This window comes from Rutilus rutilus (genome assembly GCF_951802725.1).
Source record: "Rutilus rutilus genome assembly, chromosome: 14".
NCBI classification, from domain to species: Eukaryota; Metazoa; Chordata; class Actinopteri; order Cypriniformes; family Leuciscidae; genus Rutilus; species Rutilus rutilus.
In genome coordinates, this window is record NC_140219.1 from 14745711 (window position 1) to 14770616 (window position 24906).

General features: G+C 38.2%; 1 protein-coding gene across 1 annotated transcript in view; it reads left to right on the forward strand.

Moving 5' to 3' along the window:
* The window catches only part of glra4a (glycine receptor, alpha 4a), a 45604-nt gene that overhangs the window by 2622 nt on the left and 18076 nt on the right, over positions 1 to 24906 (forward strand). The window contains exons 2-3 of the mRNA XM_084430139.1: positions 23593 to 23726; positions 24436 to 24503. Of these exons, the coding sequence (XP_084286265.1) occupies positions 23593 to 23726; positions 24436 to 24503 (202 nt within the window). The remainder of the gene's footprint in view (positions 1 to 23592; positions 23727 to 24435; positions 24504 to 24906) is intronic.

Sequence of the window (24906 nt, forward strand, 5' to 3'; positions counted from 1 at the left end):
AGCAAAACACTAGTTAGATTCTTTCCACGAATCTCTGGAATACTTGATTCTGATTGGCTGTCTGAATCTGAAATATTTGTGAATAATGACACTCATCCAGGGCAGCACTGTATCTCAAGAGCTCCACAGTCGAAATATTTTTAAATAATAAATATTTTAAACTCTAATCAATATTCCACACACACAGACACACACGCACACACATTCACCAATTTTGCATTTATTTGATAAAAAAATACAGTAAAAACAGTTATATTGTGAAATATTATTATCATTTAAAAAATGTGATATTTTAAAATGTAATTTAGTCCTGTGACGTAAAAGCTTAATTTTCAGAGGTAATATTCCAGTCTTTGGTGTCACACTATTTTTTACAGTCTATGGTGTCACATGGTCCTTCCGTAAAAATTATATTTGGTGCTCAAGAAACATTTCTTCTTATTATCAATGTTGAAAACAGTTGTGCTGCTACCTTGATACTTTTTTTCAGGATTCTTTTCTTCTACTATCACTTTTCAATTTAATTTGTACTTGCTGAATGAAAGTATATAAAAAAAATAAATAAAAAAAACGAACCTCACAATCCCAAAAACGCAAATCAATTTATTTAATTTAATTTATTTATGTGCCATGTATTTCCAATTGGATACTGCATACAAAAAAAGTATTTTGCTTAAAACTCAATTATATTAAAGACTAGACTATTTTTTTTTTTAAATAAATAATCATATTCTACAACAAACTTTTTTAATGACTAATGTTGTTCATTTTAACCACTTTTTAGGTGATTTTTTTTTTTAAATCTGCTAATCAGGATTCAACAAGCAACTCAACACATTGTTATTCACCCGTTTTGCTCACAGCAAACCAGTGCTAGCACCTCTCCCACAAATATTTGTCTGTCTACCTCAGCAGCTCTACTGTGAAAACAAAGAGAGCATACAACAGTATGCAGAGCGGTAGATGGTGGGGCAGATTTAACCCAGGGTTTGCAACCAAACTGTGGGACAGCAGCAGTGGTTCAGTGATGTGAGCATACAGCCGAGAGGTGCCAGACTGCTGTGCAGTGCAGTAGTGTGAATGATTGTTCCTGGCCAATTTCACTCACCATCGAGATGTGAGAAAAGTTAATGCCCTTTGCTTTTTACACAATGAAAGGAGTACTGCATGTGGGGCACCTAAAAACTCAGAGAGGTCTAAAAGGACAAGAGATCTTGTTAAGATCAGCTGTGAGCCTGTGAATTTATTCCCAAACATAAACTATTCTCTTACATTTTTGGTACTTAACTCTTAACCTGGCAAAAATGATTTTGAGCTCGAGTGAATAGCCAGTGGGCTGTGGTGAAATGAATTTCTTTCCATTGCCAGCTACCATACAGCACGGCTGCAAGAGAAGCACAACATGAAGTGTAACTAATGTGGTTGGGCCACAGTGCCTCATTTAAATGAAGGGCCTTTGGGATTATCTTCGTGCTCGTGGTTTGACAGATTGAAGCCCAGTTGGAAAAGCCCTACTGGAGGTTGCTACAGTGAGCTATTACTTTAAACCACATAGATGAGTCTTTATGTGGTTACAAATTCAGGGACGAGTCCAAGTAGATAGAATGACAGATAGATTGATATAGAACTTTATACTCCATAGAAATCTATACATTATTGCAGAATGTGATGAAAGGCAATTCATTTCATAAGAAGATGCCTTCTAAGGCAGCATCAATACCACCATAGAACCTTACACCTAACCTGGAACATTCTACTGAAGCTGTAAGTCTTTGTGCTGTCCAAATAGCATTGTGTATTGGAGTAGTTTGATGTTATCATCTTGCTAAGCTAACAATACTTTCATAAGCATATAAAAATGCTTATCACAAAAAAATATATAAATTATGATCTATTTTTAATTGTACCAAACTATTGTATAGCCGTTTTATGACCAAAGTTTTTGGTATTGAGTGTTTTCCACAGGATTTTGTGAGACTATGCTGGGTGGACCTTGGACACTCTGGGGCAGGGATGCCCAAACCCAGTCCTGGAGGGCCACTGTCCTGCAGAGTTTAGCTCCAACTTGCCTCAGCACACCTAGCTGGAAATTTCTAGTATGCTTAGCAAGACCTTGACTAGCTGGTTTAGGTGTGTTTAATTGGGGTTGAAGCTAAACTTTGCAGGACAAAGGCCCTCTAGGAACAGGATTGGACATCCCTGTTCTAGGGGGATCCAGGGGCATGGTCCCCCATAAGAAAATGTTGTACATTTTACAATTAGGCACAATTAGGATGTTGCCCTAAAATGTTGCCTCTGTAGTGAGCTCACTGGGTTTTGGAACGGCATTTGTTTTGCTGCTGTGCATGCTGGTCACTTTGTCACATCCAATGATGGTACAACAAAGTTGTTTGGCTGAAGATCTCATAACAGCTGGGCAGCTTTGACTCATTTAATCCTGGGGGAAGATCTTTCAAAAAGATAATAGGAAGCAAACAGAGGTCTTGGCAGGAGGTGCAGCTTCTAATGAAAAAATAATAAAATTGCATTGCCATTGAGAACGAAAAAGCGCAATACCTGCAGATGAGGAAAATGAAGCATGCAAACAGCACATCCCCAGACTGTGCTACATGACACAATGTCATTTACTTTAAGGATGGATAGTAAACACAAGTAACAACACCCACCAGGACACATCAGTCTCTTTGTCCTTCTTTCTTTATCTTTTGCTCCACTTTCCTGTTCACTAGCCTATGTCACGCATGGCTGGTGAAGCAGTTTTGGGAGGTGGGTGAGGGGAGATGGAAGCTGAAGTGGGGATTACAACTGTGCTCGTCAGATAACACAATGTCAGAGAGCGAGGCGGCACTTTTTTCAGCATGAAATGAGAACACAAGCACACTAGAGCCATGTAATTCCTCTGAACGCTGAATAAATTATTACCCTCTGTGAGGGCACCCCTTTACTCCGGCCCACTATTGTAGGAACAAATTAAATTCAATAGTGCTAATCACAGCTTTTCAGTAAATGCCTGACTAACGCTCTGACCTCCAGACAGGCTCAGAAACTGGGCTGTGCCGATCCAGTGTTTGGTTTATTGATATTTCTGGTGTCATGGTAGTTACGATAGCGCCGATGCTAGCAGCTGGAGATTTGCTCCGCCGGTCAGTTGCCATGACAATTGTGGTTTATTGATCTATTTAGCTTATGGCCTTATCCATTAACCCTGCATGACAGCTGATTTTTTCCTAATGGAGAAACGGAAGCAGCCGCAGTTTCTCAAGAGCAAAGCATCAGTGGTCAAGGAGGATGCGAAAGGCCTAAGGTCACGCCACAGGCATCTGAAATACGTTCATAATCATTAGCATGACTGACGGACTGTCTTGACAAGAGAAGTACAACAGGTCACGAGGGATGGAGCCACTCAGTCTAAGTTGAGTGAATTTACCGTAAAATACTATTGCTATATTCAAGACAAAGAGAGATATAGCCATTATAGAGAACATTATGCCAGTGCTTGTGACTGTACCACATCCGTCCAGTAAACGATTCAATGCTCCTGGTGCAAGTATAGGTCAATGTATAGTAAAGGTCAATTCTGAAAACAATCAAATTTGTCTATTTCCTCATGCCTATGGAAAATAGACTATTTTTGTTTCTCTAGATTTAATATTTTAATTAGGGAATGGAATGCAAATGATAAGCTTGCCAACCCATGCCATTATGAACAGTGTGACTCCAAGCTTCTACTATACAAAAGCAATGACTTTTTTACCATCATTGGCCAGAAAAAAACAAAAACAGTTTACTGAACACATGCTGACGTCCTAGTGGGGTAAGTTGTCACAATGTAACTTGCCAATAAACATTCTGTTATATGCTTTTTAGAAGTAAAATTATGAAACACAAAACAATTCATAAAACAGAAAAAAATGTCAAATCATTATTTTGACCAACAGAAATTGTAATTAATAAACTGTATACTTTTTATAGCATTTAAAGCAGCTGTGAGAGCGTAATAAATACATAGAAAATAAATACATTTGTCTCAACCAGACATTTAGGAAAATTTCACTTGTTTACATATAAACACAGTTTTACTTTACTTGTTTAACTAACAGCAATAGTAAAGAAATTATATTGGAAGATGAACATTTACATTACAAAATGTTATACCTTTTTTAAAATAATAATTTTTAAAGAGGCTTATGAACTAATATAGGTGCTTGAAACCAATATACAAAACATTGCTAGACAAAAGCATTTGTGTAATTGGACTTTTAACTCAAAACCTTTTGACAACTTTCCTACAACTAGCCCCCGTCTCTCCAGTTTAAATTTACAAATTAACCAACAAAGAGAACAGACACACTACAATACTTAAGAGATATATGTTGCATATAACAGGCATACACTCCCTTCTGTTTGCCAAACAGCTGAAGCCAAAAAGGTTGAATTAGACATGCATGACCATGCCGACTTGCTCTTTATCTCTGTCTGCACAACCAGCTGCAAGCCCATGCCCCATCTATTACTTAAGAACTCCACTATCAGCTCATCTGGTCTTCCCACATCGCTTCCCCATTTTCCCTTTCTTCTCTGTCTTTATTTTCACCCTCACCTTGATGTCCAAAAAGAAGGTTTCAGGCCACCAATCTTCCTGGCCCAAGCCAGACTACACCAGACATTGTTTGCTCTGACTAATGGCACCAGTGCAAAATTCCTGGAGGGCAGAGAGAATATGTGCATCTGTACAATGGAACATTTCGGCCTGTGTCACTGTTGTGTTGTCAGTGTACCTTCTAGATCGGAGACAACATTCCCTGCTTGAACACAGCATGCAAGAACACAGAGCTATTATCAGTTAAATCAGTGCAAAGCCATTTTAATCATGCAGCATGGTGGCTTCATCTGAAAAACTGTTTCTCAAACACCCTCGTAAGGATTTTACATTCCAAACGTTTTATGGTACTTTCACACAAGAGCTTTTGGAAGCTGGCATCTTCTCATCAACAGCTGTCACTTGGTTATAGTCGTTAACAGCTACCCTTAGTGCTCTTGATGACGTACCATGGTTTAGAACTAAAAGTGTCATGTAAAAAGACAACAGTAATCACCAGTTTAGAATCAAACTCAGGTTTGAACCTGAAGTGTGAAAACAGCCTTATAGCAAGAGGCGATTAGCGAATGTCTGATTTTACCCACTCACTGTTTATTAGATTTCACAGGAAATGACACATTATAAGGAATGAAACAATCCCAGAAATCTGAAGAAAACTCATCAAGGTAAATGCACAAGAAGTGAAAAGGAATAGAAAATGTCGCTATGGTTACCTCTATGGTTAGTTAGAATGCGGTTGTGACTTCAACTGTTTGGTCATACAGCTGAATTAATATAGTCAAGCAGCTACTATAATCTGAATGAACCAAACATTTCAGGATTGACACTTGTAAAGCAGTTGCTGCTGTAAATCCCAAAAAGTGACTGTTAACGCAGCCATAGTAATCGCCTTTTCTAGATCTACACTGCATAAACCTTATCTTTTGTAATAAATAATAGCATTAGGTAAAAGTCCATACATAGATTAGTTACGGTTATATTTTATTGGTAAATTATTGGTTATTATTCATCGGTAAATTAACTAAAGGTTTAATCAATTATTCTGAAAAAATAATCGATTAACCGGGAGAAAAAAATAATCGTTAGATTATTCGATTAATCGAAAAATAATTGATAGATAAATCAATTGAAAAATGATTATGATGGAAAAATGGTTTGTTCCAATAGTCGTCCTACTGAAAGTGGAAAAAAAGAGACGGAATAAAACACCAGGTGTAAACAGGAACGTGTCTCCTTCGTCTACTTGTGATCCGATCTACAAAACGCATCTTAATACCAGGTGTAAACAGGGCCATATACTGTGAGTGAGGCCAAACTTAGTCTAGACACTGGATTCCTTTACTCCCCTAAGCAAAGTATGGACTTTATTCACTAAGTGCTTCTAAGATGCTTGTGTATGACATACCACCCACACTGTGAGTAAGCTTAGAGGGAGAGAGCAACTGTACCTCTCTCTGTTTATAGAGATTAATCACCATTTTTCTTATATGTGTAACCCCTCCACCCAGGTCCTACTCGCCCTGCTCTGGCGTGAGAGTCCGGCGTGAGAGTCAGGCGCTCTAACAAGGAGGCTAAAGACTGCAGCCTCTAGTCTAGCGTCTGTCGCTAGAGCACCTATTGAGATCAGAGGAGTGAGGTTTACTCGCACAGCAACTACCAGCTGGCCTCCGTTACACTCACCCCCCTAAACCTCACTCCCATCCGGGTCACGGCACCAATGTAACCCCTCCACCCAGGTCCTACTCGCCCTGCTCTGTGCAGGCCTCGAACCCGGGTCTCCGGCGTGAGAGTCAGGCGCTCTAACAAGGAGGCTAAAGACTGCAGCCTCTATAGCGTCTGTTGCTAGAGCGCCTATTGAGATCAGAGGAGTGAGGTTTACTCGCACAGCAACTACCAGCTGGCCTCCGTTACATATGAACCAGCACCAAAATGTACTCATTTGCAATGGCTCAACAGTGCCTGAAAAAAATTGTTCGTCACCCCACTAGTGTTCAGAGGTAGTCTGATGCCTAGCACTGCGAGGTGCATTGGAGAGTGCTCCAATTAAAGTGGTTATTTCAGGTGTCCATAAAGGTGAGAGAAACATCTTGACCTCACTACGCTAGCATGAGTGCCAGATACTGCATGCTGGAACTCTAATGGCTCATCCAGACCATTTGTTATCATTTACCAAAGTACCTGGGTTCAAAATCCCACACAGATGTAGTACTCGCACGATATTTGGAAGAAAAAAACTGTGCACAGTATGCAAATTGTTTTAAACATGGAATATCCAGATGACACACAGCCTTCAGAAAATGATGAACAGCATTTGAAGCATCGTTTTATTTTAACTATCAGGAACAAGCTACTTTAAGAATGAATTCAATAAGCTGCAGGTGAAATTAATGCTATATAGCAAATGCTTTTGTTTGCATTAATTGTTTGCACAAAGTAAGGGCAATACTGATTATTGTCTTTTCAACATGATAGCAAAATTTGTGATTTCTGACGAAATTAATTAAATTGCCAGTTACAGACATTTAACATTATATTTAAAATCCATTTAATAGGCCTAGGTTGTAAATCATCAGACTTCATTTTCCGTTTATCATATAACAACAATTAAAGAACATGAACAATCTTAAATAAATGGTCACACTTTAGATTAGGGTCCAATTCTCACTATTGACTAACTATTAACTATGACTTTTGGCTCAATAAACTCCTAATTACTGCTTATTAATAGTTAGAATGGTAGTTGTTAAGTTTAGGTATAGGGTAGGATTAAGGGATGTAGAATATGGTCATGCAGAATAAGGCATTAATATGTGCTTTATAACTAAATACTCATGAACAGCCAAACAGCCTAGTAAAATACATGCTAAGCAACTATAGTTAATAGTGAGAATTGGATCACTGATGTGGGAATTGGGAACAGATGTCCCACAAACCCATTATAATAAATGTCACATTAAGCTTTGTTGTCATTTAGTGTGAAATAACAACAAATGATGTCATTACTTCTGGCAAGCACCTCTCCATTTCTGCATGTTTAGATGAGCTGAAAGAGAAATGATTCCTATCCTGCACAACTACTGGTTAAAAAAAAAATAATAATTATCACCTTGAATCCAAGCAGGTCTTGACTGCTTTCCAGTTCCATATCACTTCGCCAAATGATTTCAGTTATTTCAAAGGTCCTTACAGCCTTCAACAGCAAAAGGATAAAAATGACAACTTTTTCTATGCTTTTCCCACAAAATTATGTTTCAAACTTTCATTATCTATAGAAAACAATCTCTTTCCCATACAAACACATATATATACACAATACAGACACACACGCACAGAAACTTGTCAGTGCTGCCCCACAACTTACGAGTTTCCTAGTTAAATTTGGATATGAACGCCCTCTCAAGTCGTATTTACCGCTGGGAAGCTCAGGGATATTTATCACTGTCTGAATCGTCCCCTATCCCATATATAGTGCCATTCACCATAGAAAATAGTAAACAAGTGACCGATTTTAGCCACAGCTTTAACGTCTATTGATGTAGGGGGAGGGACGCTTCCAATTTTAGAAAGCATTTGATTGGACAGAAAATCTGATGAGAAGCTGAAGTGCAGAGTGATGTCATCAAAATCATTAATCCATATTGGCAGAAGTGAGAGACTAAGTTTTGAATGCTTATATCTTCTAAATGCGAATTTTGTTATTGTTTTGGAGCACACTAGCTCACAGATAACAGTAAGGCTACTCATACTAAAAGCCAAAAAAAATTGTGTTTGATGATTTCATGAGGACTTTAATGTATTAGGCAAACATATATATTTATACATTTGCATTAACCTAATAAATGTGGAAAAAAGCAATGTTGCTTATTGTTACTGAAATGTTGTGTTACCAGTAAAAATACTCAATATTTTTATTTCATTTAAAATATTTAAAATCTCAATATTTTTATATCAAAAACTATATTACGATACAGTATCAAAAGTACTGATAATTTAAAAATGATACTGCCTATGTTCAAAAAGAAAAAAAAAATGAAACAAATCCAGCATGATTTTCAGAGGCCACAGTGAACCACAAGTTCACAAACAGCTCCTCTCCCAGAACGGCTCTGAAAACTGTACACTCAAGCCATTGTGGTCATCAATTTATTTCATGTGATGCAGAAGCATGCAGTGACGGTGAGGGCAGGAACAGCTGGAGGCTCTAAAAGCAGCAAGTGACCGCTCCACGCACTTTTCTGCCCAAACTGGCACCAGACCCACAGTTCTGGCTTCACAGACAGGTGAAATGTTGTGGAAACCATGTGAAGGCAGAATGAGTCAGGACCACCTGAGGGAGAGCTAGTGAAAACAGTGAGAAGAGCTGTGAACTACCCAGCACAACTGCAAGTACAGCCCCTGAGGCGAGCAGACGGGAGGGCCTCATTACCTGAGCAAGCTTGAGAGTGTAGCAGATAAATGTGTGAGACAACAAAAAGCAGATCTTTGAGTGGATGGAGACTCGTTTAAATCCATGGAAATAATCCAGAACCTGATGAAAACTGACACGTCCATCCATATTCATACAGCACATTCACTTAAAGGACCGCATTTATCATCCTGGGGTAGCATGCTGCAGGTCCTAATTAGAGATTTACTATACATACATATGCGTGAGATATGTTTTGGGGTAAGAGCAGCAAATTGCGCAGTCTGTCACATAGAAGGGAAGCAGAGACTGACTGCTGCTCAACTTCACTCATTAAACTCTTCCATTTCCTGGTCTTCATTTCTCTGTCACACCTGAATTCCAGCCCAATTTCTCTGAACTCTCATTTAATTAACATAAATGGGCATACAGAGAAAAAACACAGCAGCACTCATCTGCCAGGAACCTAATCTTTCTTCTCTGTGCTGACGTCTTTGCCTTGGAGACAGTGGAGCAGAGAGTTTACATTAAGGTCTATAACGTCCGGTTACGACAGGATTCAGGGTAAAACTCTCTCCAATATGATATATTCACGTTATAATGCTTGATCTGTGGATAAAGCGCTGTGGATTTGCATAAAATGACTTTATTTAGTTGGAGTTTATTGCCGTTTCAAAACGACTTGCTACCGTGTCTGTTCACACTGCACAAGGACTATGAATTGGCATCTAACGCACAATAACTGGAATTTAAAACTGTGAAGAAACAAATGATCAATAAACTATTGGATAGACAGACACTAAGATTTATGCGCTCGACATTTCTTCGCTTTGTGTCGTGAACTTTTAAATGTGCACTTGTGCAGCGCTGTGCACTGTCTGTGACACGTTGCTTTAAAGGTGAACTAAGTAACTTTTTTACCTTAACTGAACAGCTTCGGAGTCATTGGAATGGTTATAATACTTATTTCGGGTTGAATGGTGGTCGTTTCGCACCCCCCTGGTGCCCGTGAGCGGAAAATACGCACTTGCAACTTTGGGGCCACCGGCCGCCGCGTCAGGAAGTCTCGCATGATATCAGGTCTCGCGATGTAAACAACTGCTTTACGGCCAAAAGAAATCTGCTAAAATGCTGTCATTATTGCGCTCCCTCACGCTGTCCGAACCTGAATGAAGAAGGCGTTTTAAAGAACGTCCCATCTGCTTTGATGTCGTTGATCTACTAGCCTCTGGTGTCTGAGAATCACCAACGAGTTTTTACAACAGTGTTGTCAAATATCTATTCCGAAGCTGTGGGGGGAGCTCTAGAGAGAAACCTGCGAGCAAAAAGCGAGAATACAGCGTAGAAATCCCGAAGCTACTGAGCGCCGCTTTAAGCACATCATTCTGCACCCGCGATGCGCACACGCCATACGCGTTTGTGCCGCTGTTTTGAAGCGTATTATCATGCTTCATGCGTGTCATATAATCATGGTTTTGTGCACTGAAAGATTATTAAAAGCCTGTCTTGTTCTGTCGTATCTATCATATCTAGTTTCCCCATTAAAAAGCTGCCCAATACACTTAAAATAAGCATCTTTAATTTTAATTTTTATATTTTTTTATTTTATTTGTGTGTAGTATATATATACATATATACATACACATATACATATACATATACATACACACACACATATAATTCTTTACTTTCACATATAAATATAAAATTGTTATTGTATGAATACATGAATGGATTTTATAAGAGTACTAATAGTAATTTGTTTTTCTTAACATGTTCAGATTTTTATAAAATTACTTTTGCTGCTGATTTATACACTCACTAAGATTAATAAAAAAAAGTGTCATAGCTATTGAATACATTAATAGCAGTACATAACACAAATGCAATAGCATGTCACTCTGTAGGCATATTACAACAGTTTGCACACAAGCAATTTTATAGATAATCATGACAGAATATGCTAATTGAAGATAGTTAACTCCATATCAGCTACATAAATTCATCAACTAACCATTCAGAAACGTCCTGTTGCATTCTACATGTTGTCACATCTTCTTGAGTCTCTCCATCATTGTCTGACTCCAGTTTAAACATAAAAGGCAGAAGAGTTTCGTGCTTGTCTGCGTAATCGGAGCACACCAGCTCTTGAAGCTCCGCCCTCTGTGCCGGGACCAGCAGCTCATTTGCATTTAAAGGAATGCACACGAAACGACTGTTTTTACTGACCCTCAAAAAGGGACAATTTTTACATGCTGTAAAAAATGATCTGTGGGGTATTTTGAGCTAAAACTTCACATACACACTCTGGGGACAACAGAGACTTATTTTACATATTGTAAAAAGGGGCATTATACCACCCCTTTAATGAACACTCCAAAAAAGAGAAAAGGTCTAACACTGAATGGCAGACTGACAATACTGAAATGCCATCCATGGTCTCTGCTGAGAGAGATGAGCCTGTTGGACCCCCTCTTGGGAGGGTGAATCTGATAGGCTTTGCTGCTTATTGCTTTGACAGAGTCGATCACGTCACAAAAATACCCATCAGAGCTCTCTGTCAGAGCGCTGGCACCATCAGACAAGTAATCAGAGAAGTTGTCTTACAGACTGACAACAGACAATCCACATTGAACCAAAGTCTCTGTAAGGGAATAAGATGAAGGCTGAGAGGACAATAGTAGATACTGAGAAACTTTCTTTTACATCAAACTTTTATAATGGTGATTTATCTTAACGGCAATGGGATTCATGTATATATGTTTGTTTGATTGTCTACAAATTAAACTGGAAAGGCATCCTTGATGAATAAAAAAAATATGTGGTTTTCAAAGAAATCACTTGCACAACAAAGCCCATTCTATTAATTGATACTTTAGGGGTTTATATAACCAAACAACATTGTGATGACTTTTTTCTCTGCACAGTGCATACTGTACTGCCAAATATGTCAAATTATTTTTGAAAAAGTAGTTGCTAGATGAAATGTCCTTTCAACTTCACATTTATCATTCAATTAATTCATTCTGTGATCGAAAAGAGAAGGCTACAGCAGACGGACAGAAATTATTAGATTGGGGAAAAAACTGCTTACTTATCAAGTTTCCCTGTAAATTAGTATAAATTTCACAAAAATAGCTTTAGTGTCTTAATTATGGCATACCAGAGAATTAAGCTGATAGAAAGCTACAGCTAAACCACAGTTTAAACAAATTGTGAATCTGGGGGGAACGGTGGCTACAGGCAAAGAGGAAGATCAGATTAAAAATGAGACCATCACAGCATTAAACCCATTTCTCAAGGTTTTCAGCAACACAGAATAAATTTAGCATTGAAACATGATCTAATCTAACGGGTCTTCTGAGATGTCAGACCCAGCCTCCCCCAAGGTTAAAAGATTGCTTTATGAATTAAAATGTGTAATCTGTGGGTTGTGGTGAGTTTCAGCTGAGCTCTACTTTTAATAAAGTATAAACTGAGTTTTATACTTGCAATAAGCTAGTGAGATATACATTTTCACTGAGTTGCCACCACATCATAGATCTAGTTTCAAACAATGAGTTTTCTACAGACACTAATAATGATGCAGGATTTGTAAACAACATGGAATAAGCCTGCTTGGGAAAGAGCTGTGAAGCAACACTAATGATTTTAGAGCTTTCAAGCTCCACTCAAACACAGATCGATGAAAAAAAAAATTCTTGCAATGTGTACAGATAATGTGATTATTTCCAATAATCAGAGTAAGGACTTAATCACAATAAGATGATTACATGACACGAGCAACCTTTTTAGTCCCGTTTACATTAAATTTTCTTTATTCTGATTATTCGCTAAGAATTGTGGTTATTTTTCTGACATTATTCACATACCCCAATGCACTGCACAAATGATGAACTCACAAACAGTATGTGTGTTACTGGCCACTGTTTTAATCTTCTCTTACATCAAATGCAAAACACATTTCTATGGATGTATTGGAATTTTTTCAGTGATGTGCCAACAAATGTCTTCATTTCGATGTTTTCAACCATCAATATACTGCATTATATTCATGTCACGCAACGTTGTCAACATAACCTCAGTTTCTTCAGCACCCCCCAAAAAAGCAATGCTTTCTTTACCACTATTTTTAAGAATCTGCGCATGACAGCGTCATTTGTGTACGTCACATGCCCATGCGTACTTTGGCCAGAGTGGAATAAATGCCATTAAAGTGTTTACACGCCTGTTTATTGTGATTAAAATTGGCATATGCCACATATTTTACTATGATTATGGTTACTACGATCATGAGCTTAGTTGCATAAATTTGATGAGGTTCACATGAGGTAAAGTTTATCGCAATATTGTCTAAATCTCATCACATTATGATGGTGCAAGTAAACATGGGGCCCTATCTTACACCCGGCGCAATGCAAAAAGTGTTTTTTGCTAGTTTCATATAAAGATATGGTGGAATAAATTTGACTTGTCCCGTAGATGGTCTGCTTGCGCACTTTTACCTCACGCACGAGCAGATACGTTTGCGCTCTGGAGCAGTGGTTCGGTCTTTCCACTATCAAATTCCGTCATGTAAATAGCAAATCCGCCATGGCGCGAGCGCAACTGGCATTTAAAGGGAATGGGAGATGAGAGTCTGATTGGTTAATTGCAAGTAAAGCCCAAAACACACCCATTACTAATTAAGAGAATAGGGACAACCCTTTTAGACCATGCGCCGTGCGTGCCGACTATTTTTCCCGTCGTTAAACTAACAAAAGCGGATTCGGACACGCCCTAACTGCACTTGCGCCCTGCACTTTAGACCATGCGCTTAGATCATTAAAATAGGGCCCATAGTGTTAAAGCGAATTCCATTAGTACATCCACCATATTTAGCGCTTTGATTTCCGCATGGTCCACCTCTTATTCTTTGTATTTTTTTTTTCTAGTTCATACCTGAATGTCAGTCTAGAAAAAATATCACATTGAAGGCTTGTAAGATATTTCTGTGTTGAGAGTATCACTGACAAATGTAGTTTATTCTAGAGCTTTTTTCACTTCCATTCACAAAAGGGCAGCTTTGACCTGTATGTGTGAGTCATGTCAGATTCCAAACATGTTTTTCTACTAAGGCATCTGTCCAGTCAGTGCTTAAGGGCAGTGGGTGATTGAGTCCACATACCACCATAATATTCTCCTGTGTCTCCATGGACATGGGAACATTACCACAGAATGGGGCATAGATCACATCAGCCAAGACAAATACAACTTGGAAAAATGCAGGGCGAAAGCCAAATCCTATTCTCTCAATGATCCTGTTGATCATAAGGAAAGCGTGAAAAAAGTAACTTTCGTGGGGATATCAAATAGAATAGATTGACTGAAATCAACAGTTTTTGAAATTACAGTGAATTGGGACAAGGAAACTAGTTGAAAACTAGTTCTGTAAGACAGTAATAACGAGTTAGCCGGAAACGTACACAATATAAAACACAAAACTATGTATTCTGAACACCCGGTAGAAAATATATACATCAATAATTAATCATACTTACAAGTTGTGATTCTGAGGAGCAAGCTGGTCAAAATAAACTGGGCACTGACCCATCTTTCAAGAGTTTTGCGAATCCCGCGTTGAACTCACGAGATTTAAGAAGCAGTCGCCAGTAAAATTATGTGTTTGTGGGCGGGTCACATTGTTCGTGGGCGGACAATGTACAACATAGACGGGCATTATGCAAATGTATTATCTAGTAATATAGAACCGTAACGCAGAGGGATCCGAATAACAGACGACTCATTTAGGCGGTTCAGAGTCGATTTTGTCTTTCTTTTGGGAGACAATAACCTAATTTATCGTGCAATTTTAACTTAACTTTGTAGAGAGTTTACATTTACAAACAGCTATATTACACACTGCCTGAAAGGGAATATTCGAAAGAACATAATAGATGCACTTTAAGGAATTGATCAGATGTCTCTTGATGACAGGCACCAGGACACACAACTTTTATATTTTTCAGGGGTTCCTCTTGGTTGAAATCGCAGTTCAGGTTTATATGGTGTTAAGCTGTCTGTTAAACTCCATCTCATATTATCTTAATAGTCCTAAAAACTTGGAAATCCATTCATGGGTATCTAATGACCATCATTTCCCCTGCCTTTGGTAAAAAGTGGCCACATTAAAAAATGTAGATGTTTTCTGATCACTGGCTCCCAAATGAAAAGCAATTAGCAGCATATGTTTGCAAGCCATGTGCAAAGTGTATGCAGGGAGGGACTAATTGAATCTAGGGTGGTACTGTGATCTGCTTCCCTTAATGGTTAGTACTGGATTGAATGAAGCTAGTTAAGAAACCAGCATCCAAACCCAAACATCTTCTCAAGAGGTTAACTACAGTATTACCTTTGTTAAAGTTTCTCTGTTGCCATGTCAAACTAGTTTGAAAATACTCAGGTGAAAGTCATTAAGGCCCTAAGCGAAGAGATTGTCCTTTAAGAGATTAAGAGATTATTCACCAAAAAAAAAAAAAAATTCTGTCATGGTTTTCTCTTTAATTCTGTCATCATTTACCCTCATGTCATTCCAAACCTGTTTGACTTTTTTCCTCTGTGGAACACAAAAGACAGTTTCAGCTGTTTTTGTCCATACGATGAAATAAAGACAATTTTCATAATTAGTTCTACAGAACAAAGAAATAAATTCAGGTTTGGAATTACATGAAGGTGATAAAATGATTACTTTTTTTTTTTTTTACAATCACTTTAAGGATTCTGGGGCCATGATGGAGAAAAGGATCATCTCCACAGTGATCTATTGGCTCTATATGGACGGCCCTTTGGACTGACCCATAATGTATTTATGTCCATTTCTTTAATTAAATATGAAAGTACGGTTGCTGTTGCCTAATGGTTTAAAGCCAAGAAATTGACATATTCTACAGTTTGTTTTGACATCTATAGGGCTGTCTGTGAGACAACAAAGATGGTCAATGAATCTTTTAAAGAGGTCATCGGATGCAAAAATCACTTTTATATGGTGTTTGCATATAAATGTGTCTTTGCAGTGTGTGGACACAACCACCATCCATTCACTCCTTTTTTTCAATCCTCAAAAAGTCTAAACACTCTCAATAATCAGACCGTTTGGATTTTCTGAGCACTATGATGTCATAATACTCATGCTCCGCCCACGACCACTGACAGACTGTCCCGTATTAGCATATTTTTGCCCTCAGCCATTCGACAGCTAGTGTTATATCTATAATATCTGAGCTAGTGTTGACCGAGGAACGAGTGTTAAATATTCTTGTCTTTCCTCAGACAGGGACTCAGGGATTAGACAGAGGTATTGGGCCCTGAAAGGTCAGGCTCATTAAATGTCCCTTTCTTGCATCTCAATGATTCAAGAAAAATCCCAAGCTTTCATTAAACCGGCCTCTGGTACCCCTGTAAAGCTTCCTGTGGAGCCATTACCAGCAACCCCAATGGCTTTTGTTTTGACCAGGCTGACAGATACTGCTCCTGTCAGACAAGAGGCAAACACTTCACATAAAGTTCAGTTAATTACTGTTTTTCTCTTCCTTCATTTTCAGCTGAGCTTTTTTCTTTTCTCTTTTTTTGGTCAGACTGACAGAGAAATTGTCTTGGAGTTTCTAGCTCATTTCATCTCTACCACAGTGGATCTGTGTTTATCAGCTGCCCTCCTGGGAATCCCCTAAGCGACTCCCTTTTGCTGTATCCCATCATTTCCACACCTCAGGAACACTCCACTCACACTTTGATGAGTAGCCCTCATGTTTGCACAGTTACGTGACTGGATTGCGGCGCTGGTACAGTTCTGTCTTATGGGAACGGATCTGAGATACTGTGAAGTGAGCAATGGGTAAAGGCAGTTATTATAAATTAATGACGGCTGATGCAGGGGTCAGCCATCTCTCAAGGCTTACATTAAAAAATGTTTTGGTCATCACCCAACTGAAGGCAACAGTCCAGCATGAAACAAGCTTAGATCTGCCTCTGTTAACATCCCCCCAGTTATCTCCCAGCTCCCTGAAAAGTTCAGAGAGGGGTTATTTTATTCTAATCTTTAATTGTACCCCCTTCTAAACTTTTCTGCGTTGTCGTTGAAAAATTAAGCATGCTATGATATATTATATTATGCTGATGTATTCACCATCTGAAACCATTTTTGATGACTAAGAACTCATGGGGGGGGGATTCAAATCCAGTCATGAATCTTTCCACATAATCGGTACAAAAATGAAAAGAAATATTGTAACAGACAGTAACTATGTAAGATTAAACACACAGGCACTGCGTATCTCTATAATCAGTGCAGTAAAACCTCCAGACAATTATAGTTTCACAGGGCTGCAGGTCAATCATAGAAGTTAATTAATGACTTTTTAATAGAACACTGTTGACAGACTGCTTTTGTGAGAGATGGAAGGTAATCACATGTGACCTGCTAACTTAATATAACAGATTTATTACACCGCTCAAATCCACTTTTTCTGTTTTATCATTCTCTCTGAGCATGTCGTCTGAGGCTATACGTTCATTCCTGCCACAAATTCCGAGAAATAATTGCTGACATGAGAAATTGTATAAAAGGAGATCTGAGTATGTAGCAATATTTCAAGCAGACTAAAGGGATAACTGTCATATTTGTCTTTCAATTTTCTTCTCTACATGCAGCCTGAAATAGTTTTTCCAAGATGACAGAGGAAATCATATTTCATACAAATCATTATAGTGCATGCAAAGACAACTATTATTATAACAAAACAATTGAAACATTAAGCTCATGTTAAAATACAGATAAAATGATAATGCAAAATTATTTTATAAAAGAGTCTAAATTATAATTAGGGAGTGTGGGGTAAGCTGTGCCACTTTTTACTTCAGTGGTCCTCTAGGTATGAAAAAATGATATGGGTAAGGGAAAAAAGGAGGCAAAACTAATTATATTTGATGATATCTGCTATCAAATGCAAATCAGAAGTATAACATAAGTCCACAGAAATGTGTCTGATAAAACTTGCCACACATTGCAACATGCCAAAGGGTAAGCTAAATGCTTGCAAATATAAATAAATGTAAATAAAAATTAGGGATGTCAAATTAGGGATGTCAAAGTTAACACGTTAATGCATGCAATTAAAATAATTGAATGCAAATAAATTACTGAAGCACATGTATTGCGTCATTAACGTAATTTACGTCACGTAATTAGATTATCTTAGAAGTTGGGAGTTTATCACGGAGCATCTACAATTGCGCAAGCACCTGTAACCCTTGTGGATGGAAATTTCTACTACCCTGTAACCCGATTTCGCTTCTCTGTTTGCGATCAAGACACTAAACTCATGGAAATTTTTCAGTACAATAATCCAATAAGTGAATTTATTCAAACAATCAGTCCAAAAAAGTGCTAATGTAAAGAAAAACAGGAAAAACAGAAAAAATTTTTATATTTTTTGAATATTATTGAATATTATTCATTCCAGTGTGTGTTTCGCTTTAAAACACAAGCTCTGTCATATTCTGTGATAAGAGCGCGAGCCCTCATGCATGTGAGAAATACAGACTGAACGGAACATCAAAACATCCCACCGCTGGCCAGATGATAGGCAATCTACGTTTCTTGTCTGGATAAAGCTAACCAGCATCTCGCTGATTAAGTTTTAAAGGATGAGGATTGCAATCAAGGTAAAGACGACTGTGCTGATGTACAGGAATTGGACACGTAAGTCTGTTATATTGATGCAAAAACAAATCGTGTATGCGAGTTCTCGACGCTCTGAAAAAGTTTCAAAGTTTTCAACAGGACCAATGTAATGGTATTTCTTGCATTTGGATGCAAAACTTACTATCACAATTATTTGAGCCACTGGCACAGCTTATTCCACATTACCTGGGAGATATACAGTTTAGACATAGGCAGAGGGTGAACCATCCCCAGGGTAAGGCTTCCTATTTAAAACCCATTAAAATAGAATGTCACAACATTGTTTCAAGTTACGTGTCGCCTAGCAACAACTCAGTACAAACGCTCCCGATAAAATATTTGTTTTATCAATTCGAATAATAAATTACCATTGCCTTACCTGCTGCAGCAAAACCAAAGTTGTATTCAAATTCTGAATGGATTACAAGAGCGCTCCGTTTATATTAATTAAAAAGCTGTCATTCATCTCAATTTATCACGATCTCTCAAAGTTCTGACTCCACAATGAACCTCTTATTTAACCTACATAATCTCTACATTTTGTTTGTTATAAGTTAAGTTACAGCGAGAGGATTTGCGAGAGTGCAGAACTCAGCAATGGATAAAACGCCAGCGTATTGAGCGGTGAGTGGATTCTAATTTAAACATCTCTGATTGGCCATTGCATTAAAGAAATCAACAGATAAGTTTATGATTGGCTCAACGCTGCAAAAACATGTTGTAAATAGAAACAATTGATGCATTCAAGAGAGCAAACAGCAAATCTCTTTCGCCAGTATTCTATTATTATGGAGGAAACTGATCCTAGACCAGCAATTTGGGCAGCTTTTCCCTCTAAAAGCAATCAGAAGCAGCAGCAGTCAGTGGTTTGAGCAAGAAAATTCCACGCTAGTCTCAAGTCCATGGCCAGGGGAAGGCTAAAGGTCATTGCACACTGAGTCCGAATTTCTCATCCGAAATTTGGATGCAACACGTTAAAAAATAAATAAGACCTCACGTTATGTCAATCACGCTTACACACTGCCTCTGAAACTTTTGTCCGTCTTAAAAAAATTCGGATCGGGTTAGTTTTTCTGGGTTTTTCGCATCCATAGCAAGCAGTTTGAATGGTGTTTTGACAATTCAGAGCCACAAAATGACGAATACGAAAAAAATGGATACGAAAATTTCGGACTCACTGTGCAAGAACCTTAAGCCTTGCGCATCCTTACACACGCTTCACCATGAGTTTCGAAAACATGCTTCATTTAATAATTCATAGCAAATCTTTGAACAAATAATGTTCATGGTTTTATACATTGCCAATTCTCCAACATGTATGATAATATTTTGGACCTCTTTACGTTTGTTTCGACAATATTTCTTCCATCTACCATAAATTTTACTTTGACATGCAAAAGAATGCTTTTAGTATAAAAAAAAAAATTGCTTATCACTTTTCTCAAGGCAATTTATCTATAAATAAATGGTAAATAAATACATACACATTACATGTATTCACTCTTTTTTCCTATTTTTTTTTCAAGGATGGATATTGATTCTACCACTTTATATAGAAAAAATGTCATTGTGCCATTACAGATGGAGAATATGTAATACAAAATGTGCATCAATACCACAACACCCACCACAGCTTCAAAATGGACACTGTAAATATCTAGACGTCTAATCACTCGCCTGAAATGACAAGTTGGTGCATTTCAAATGTGACTGCGTAATCTCTATGAAATATTTTAATACCAGACAACCAAAACAACAGAAACCATGGATTACACCCAGCACAAACACAAGCAATGGACCTTTGCCATGGCTTCTTGCCATTGCTGTTCTTTGTGTGCCTGAGCCACATATTATATAAACCATTTTTCTGGGGATTAGAATTTAATCGGACTGTCCGTAATACACTGTGGAGTTAAGAAGAACATAGATTGTTTAGGTGAGTCGGAGAAAAAGGGAGAAAGAGAGAAAGTAAAACATATGGTCTCTCTCCTAGTGAAATAAAGAGTGAGAAAGAGAAAAGCCAACCTGTAAAGAGCTCAATGAAATGTTGCCCAAGTTCAGAAAGACTTAAATATGAACTTGGCACAGTTGTGCAGATCAGCCATAGGGCAGTGAGGTTTATAAACACAATTTGATGCCGATGGTACTTGGATGCAAACGTGAGTCAGACACTCAAGGCTGAAAAAACAAACTTGATCGCTGCCTCCACTCTCCTGCGACTCTTTAAAAATGCATGCTCCGCTCTAGCACAGTCTCATCATAAAATCTTCTGAAAGAAAGTGGGAATGTGAGTGAAAAGCCAGATTTTCTAAGGCAGTTGGACCACACTAAAAAAGTGGGGGTGATTCATTTAGCTGCCTTTCTTTCATTTTTCGGATAAACAAGAGCTGAGCTGGATGATGAGGAAGCCCTGAGGTCTGTGAGGCAAATTTAAACCCATATTGGACTTTTTCTCACTCCAAGAGAGATCAGTATCTCCCAGGCCTTTGGGGGAGAGCACAGCCTCTTGTTACACTTTTTTTCCAAACATTATGCAGCCATATCACCCTGTAGCCAAAGACTGGTTGCCCACTGAAGCTAAGCAGGGCTGAGCCTGGTTAGTACCTGGATGGGAGACCTCCTGAGAAAAACCAGGTTGCTGCTGGAAGAGGTGTTAGTGAGGCCAGCAGGGGTTGCTCACCCAGTGGTCTGTGTGGGTCCTAACGCCCCAGTGTAGTGACGGGGACACTATACTGTCAAAGAGCACCGTCCTTCGGATGAGACGTAAAACCGAGGTCCTGACTCTCTGTGGTCATTAAAAATCCCATGGCATTTCTCGTAAAGAGTAGGGGTGTAACCCCGGTGTCATGGTCACATTCCACCCATTGGCCCTTAAGGTGAGACACGGCAGGCAAAAACATAGATTTTTCATGCAGTGGTCAGTTTTGAGATTTTGGGCTAGTTTACTCCTTCAATATGTGTTCTTTCAAGCTGCTATAAAGAAAACGTTGAAAATATACTTTAAAATGTTTATTTTATTACATTTTGTTTACTTGCGGCTGTAAGTTTCTCCCGAATTTACCAGGAAGTTATTATTCCAACGCGACACGCAGAGATCCGTCTGTTTACTGAAGTCTGTCATGACCGGTATCACTGTAAAGCTCTGAGTCTCCTGCACAACGCTATGTAAACCAAATATGGGCATTTCCTTTCTATCAGTAACCAATCGTGAATGTCCAAAGAGGGATTTAAAGCTAACGACGATTTCTTATTTAGAGCTATTTAAATCTTTAACTGCCGTTTGCTCAAAATGAGTTTTTTTGTCATTCTCCAGTACAAACATCTCAGCCTATGTAGCACCTATGTACACCAAACTTTCCAGTTATACACTTAGCAGTATTCTGAAGATATTTTCAGAGGGATTTGTTAATAAATCATTCATGGCCTGATTTATGTGACATTTTAATCCAAAAAATATGTCGAAAATCAATTTTTTATGGCTATGGACATGAAATGTGGTAATGAAAGCATATATCCTGAAATCCCTCTGAGTTTTTATTTTCATCTTGTGTGTAAACAAAATGAAAAAAGAATTTTGCACCTGGCTTTATCATATGTTCAGATCTATCTACCGAAAATATATGCAAAATCGTGCATATTTAATGAGATAATGCCTAATTTGCATAATTAAACGTACAAATTTCTCAAACTTGTAATACATTTTTTTATATACTACTTGTGTAAGTAATCAACTGAGGAAGTTTCATGGTGATATCTATTATTTTAAAATGTTACCCTATTCACCTGTAGTGTCTCGCCTTCATCACAATCATAGCCTCCTAATAATCCCCTTACATTGAATTGGCTCTATCACTCTCTCTCCTCTCTCCACCTATAGCTGGTGTGTGGTGGGCGCACTGACGCCGTTGTACTGTGGCTGCCGTCGCATCATCCAAGTGGATGCTGCACACTGGTGGTGGTTGAGGAGAGATCCCCTGATATGATTGTAAAGTGCTTTGGGTGTACAGTAGTACATATGAAAGCGCTATATAAATGCCTGATTCTATTCTGTTCTATTCCATTATGCAATCCAAGTACAGTGATTTACATGGGAGTTTCCACAAAAATTCACTCTACGTTTTTTGTGGTAAAAACACTGAGAAAGAGTCACTGATCAGAAAGTTTGGCGTTAAGAGGAGACAGATTCTGATGGCCTTCTGTTGCTCAGGGCTGGGGACTGGGGTCTGCTTAATCTGCTTAAAACTGAATCAAAAGCACAGGGAGAAAACACTTTTTCTGAAGTGAAACATCCAGAAAGAAAACGATCTCGTCAAATCCAGGGCTCCAGCCTCTAGGATCCACTTGCTCCAGCCTGGCAGGTCTGTCAGGCACAGACTGAGTCCCGCTGGAACTGGAATCAAAGTCATCTCCCCCTAACTGTGACATTCACAGCATTTCAATTGAGCCATCAGTCTGTCAGACACAATACCTTCCCCTGCCTAGGGATTTAGGGGGTTGTTTTTTTTTTTTTTTTTTGCCATGATCACTGTGTCAGGCTTCTGTAAAAACACAGCATGAAGAATGTATGTTTAAGGCATTATGCCTCTGTATTCCCTGTAGAAAAGACCAGTATTTCGGGTCACAAAAAAAATAAATATATATATATTTTAATGCTGCTTTACTACTTTCACCAGCTAGACTAGAATTAAAATGCATGCTGGTCTTTTCAGCAAGTCTATTTGAACAGCTCTTTATAAAAGTTCTGTTAAAATGATTCATGACGTTTTTCTCTGTCATTATCACTGACTGTATCTATCGTCCTTTACCTCACCTTTCTCTTTCTGGCTTCTTTCTACACTCCTTCCTCTTTGCTTTCTCTATCTCTGGCAGACTGGGCTCCTGTAAAGAGGAGATAAAGTCCTCCAGCAGGCCAGGCCCGAAGCCTATGTCCCCATCGGACTTTCTGGACAAGCTGATGGGAAGAACCTCCGGCTATGACGCTCGCATCAGACCCAACTTCAAAGGTGTGACAGAACGTAAACAAACAAGCTTTTGTCAGATTATATACAACATAACCTACTGTGAAACTGGTAGCAGCTTGACAGCAGTGGCTCCTGGGAACTTAAATGAGGTGACAGTAGATAGAACCCGGTGACCTGACTGTGTGTTACTACTTCAGATACACTAAAGAGTGGGAATGCTCTTTAAAAGGTGTTCTGTTCTTCTTATAATAATTATTTTGATGAATGATGACTAGGGGATGTCTATATATATATATATATATATATATATATATATACACACACACACACACACACACTATTTCAGCTTTTGTTATGTGCTTGTTTATATAGCTTTTTCCTTCTTTTTTTTTTTTTTTTTTAATTCAACATTTCTAATTTCCGTTTTAATATTTCATGTTTAAGGTAAATTAATTTAGAGTTAATTTTACGTTTAAATTTCAATCTTAATTCACACAAACCTATCATGTTTTCAGAAGACTTTGTATATAGCACACAAGTCACATGGGCCACTTTTATGTTGCTTTTAGTCATTTTTGGAGGTTTGGTAATATGGAGAAAATTTGATTATTGTGAGAACAATTTTTCTGGTGAACTATCCCTTTAAGTTCTACTAGTCCCAAATAGTATCTATTTTTCATTCACTTTCCAAACATTGACAAAAGTATATTCAAGTCTAAACATAAGAAACTTCTCTACTCTATTTCAACAGGACCACCAGTAAATGTCACCTGTAATATTTTCATCAACAGCTTTGGATCCATTACTGAGACAACTATGGTATGTAACAACACTGGTTCATTTTAATTTAAAATCAAATAGGATTGAGCTTATCTTGTCTAAAATGCAAAGCTGAATTCCTTCTCTTATCTTCATTGTTTTGGGAAGCATGCTCTATTATATTTATATTATATTTCTGCTGGGTGAGTTTTAGTTGCTTGCCTGACTTCTCGAGGAGCAAATCACTTAGAAGTTTAGAGTCCAGTGGGTCAGCTGATGTGCGGATAATGAACTGTCCACCATGCAATTAAAATGAGAAATTGAGAGAACGACCAGGAACTTAAGGGGGGAAATGAAAAGGTGATACAACCATCCTCTAAAGCCTGTGCTCAAAGTGTCTTTGTCAGCAGAATGTTTCAGTTGACCGTTACAGATTGTCAGCGGTCTGTTAGTCGGCTAACCT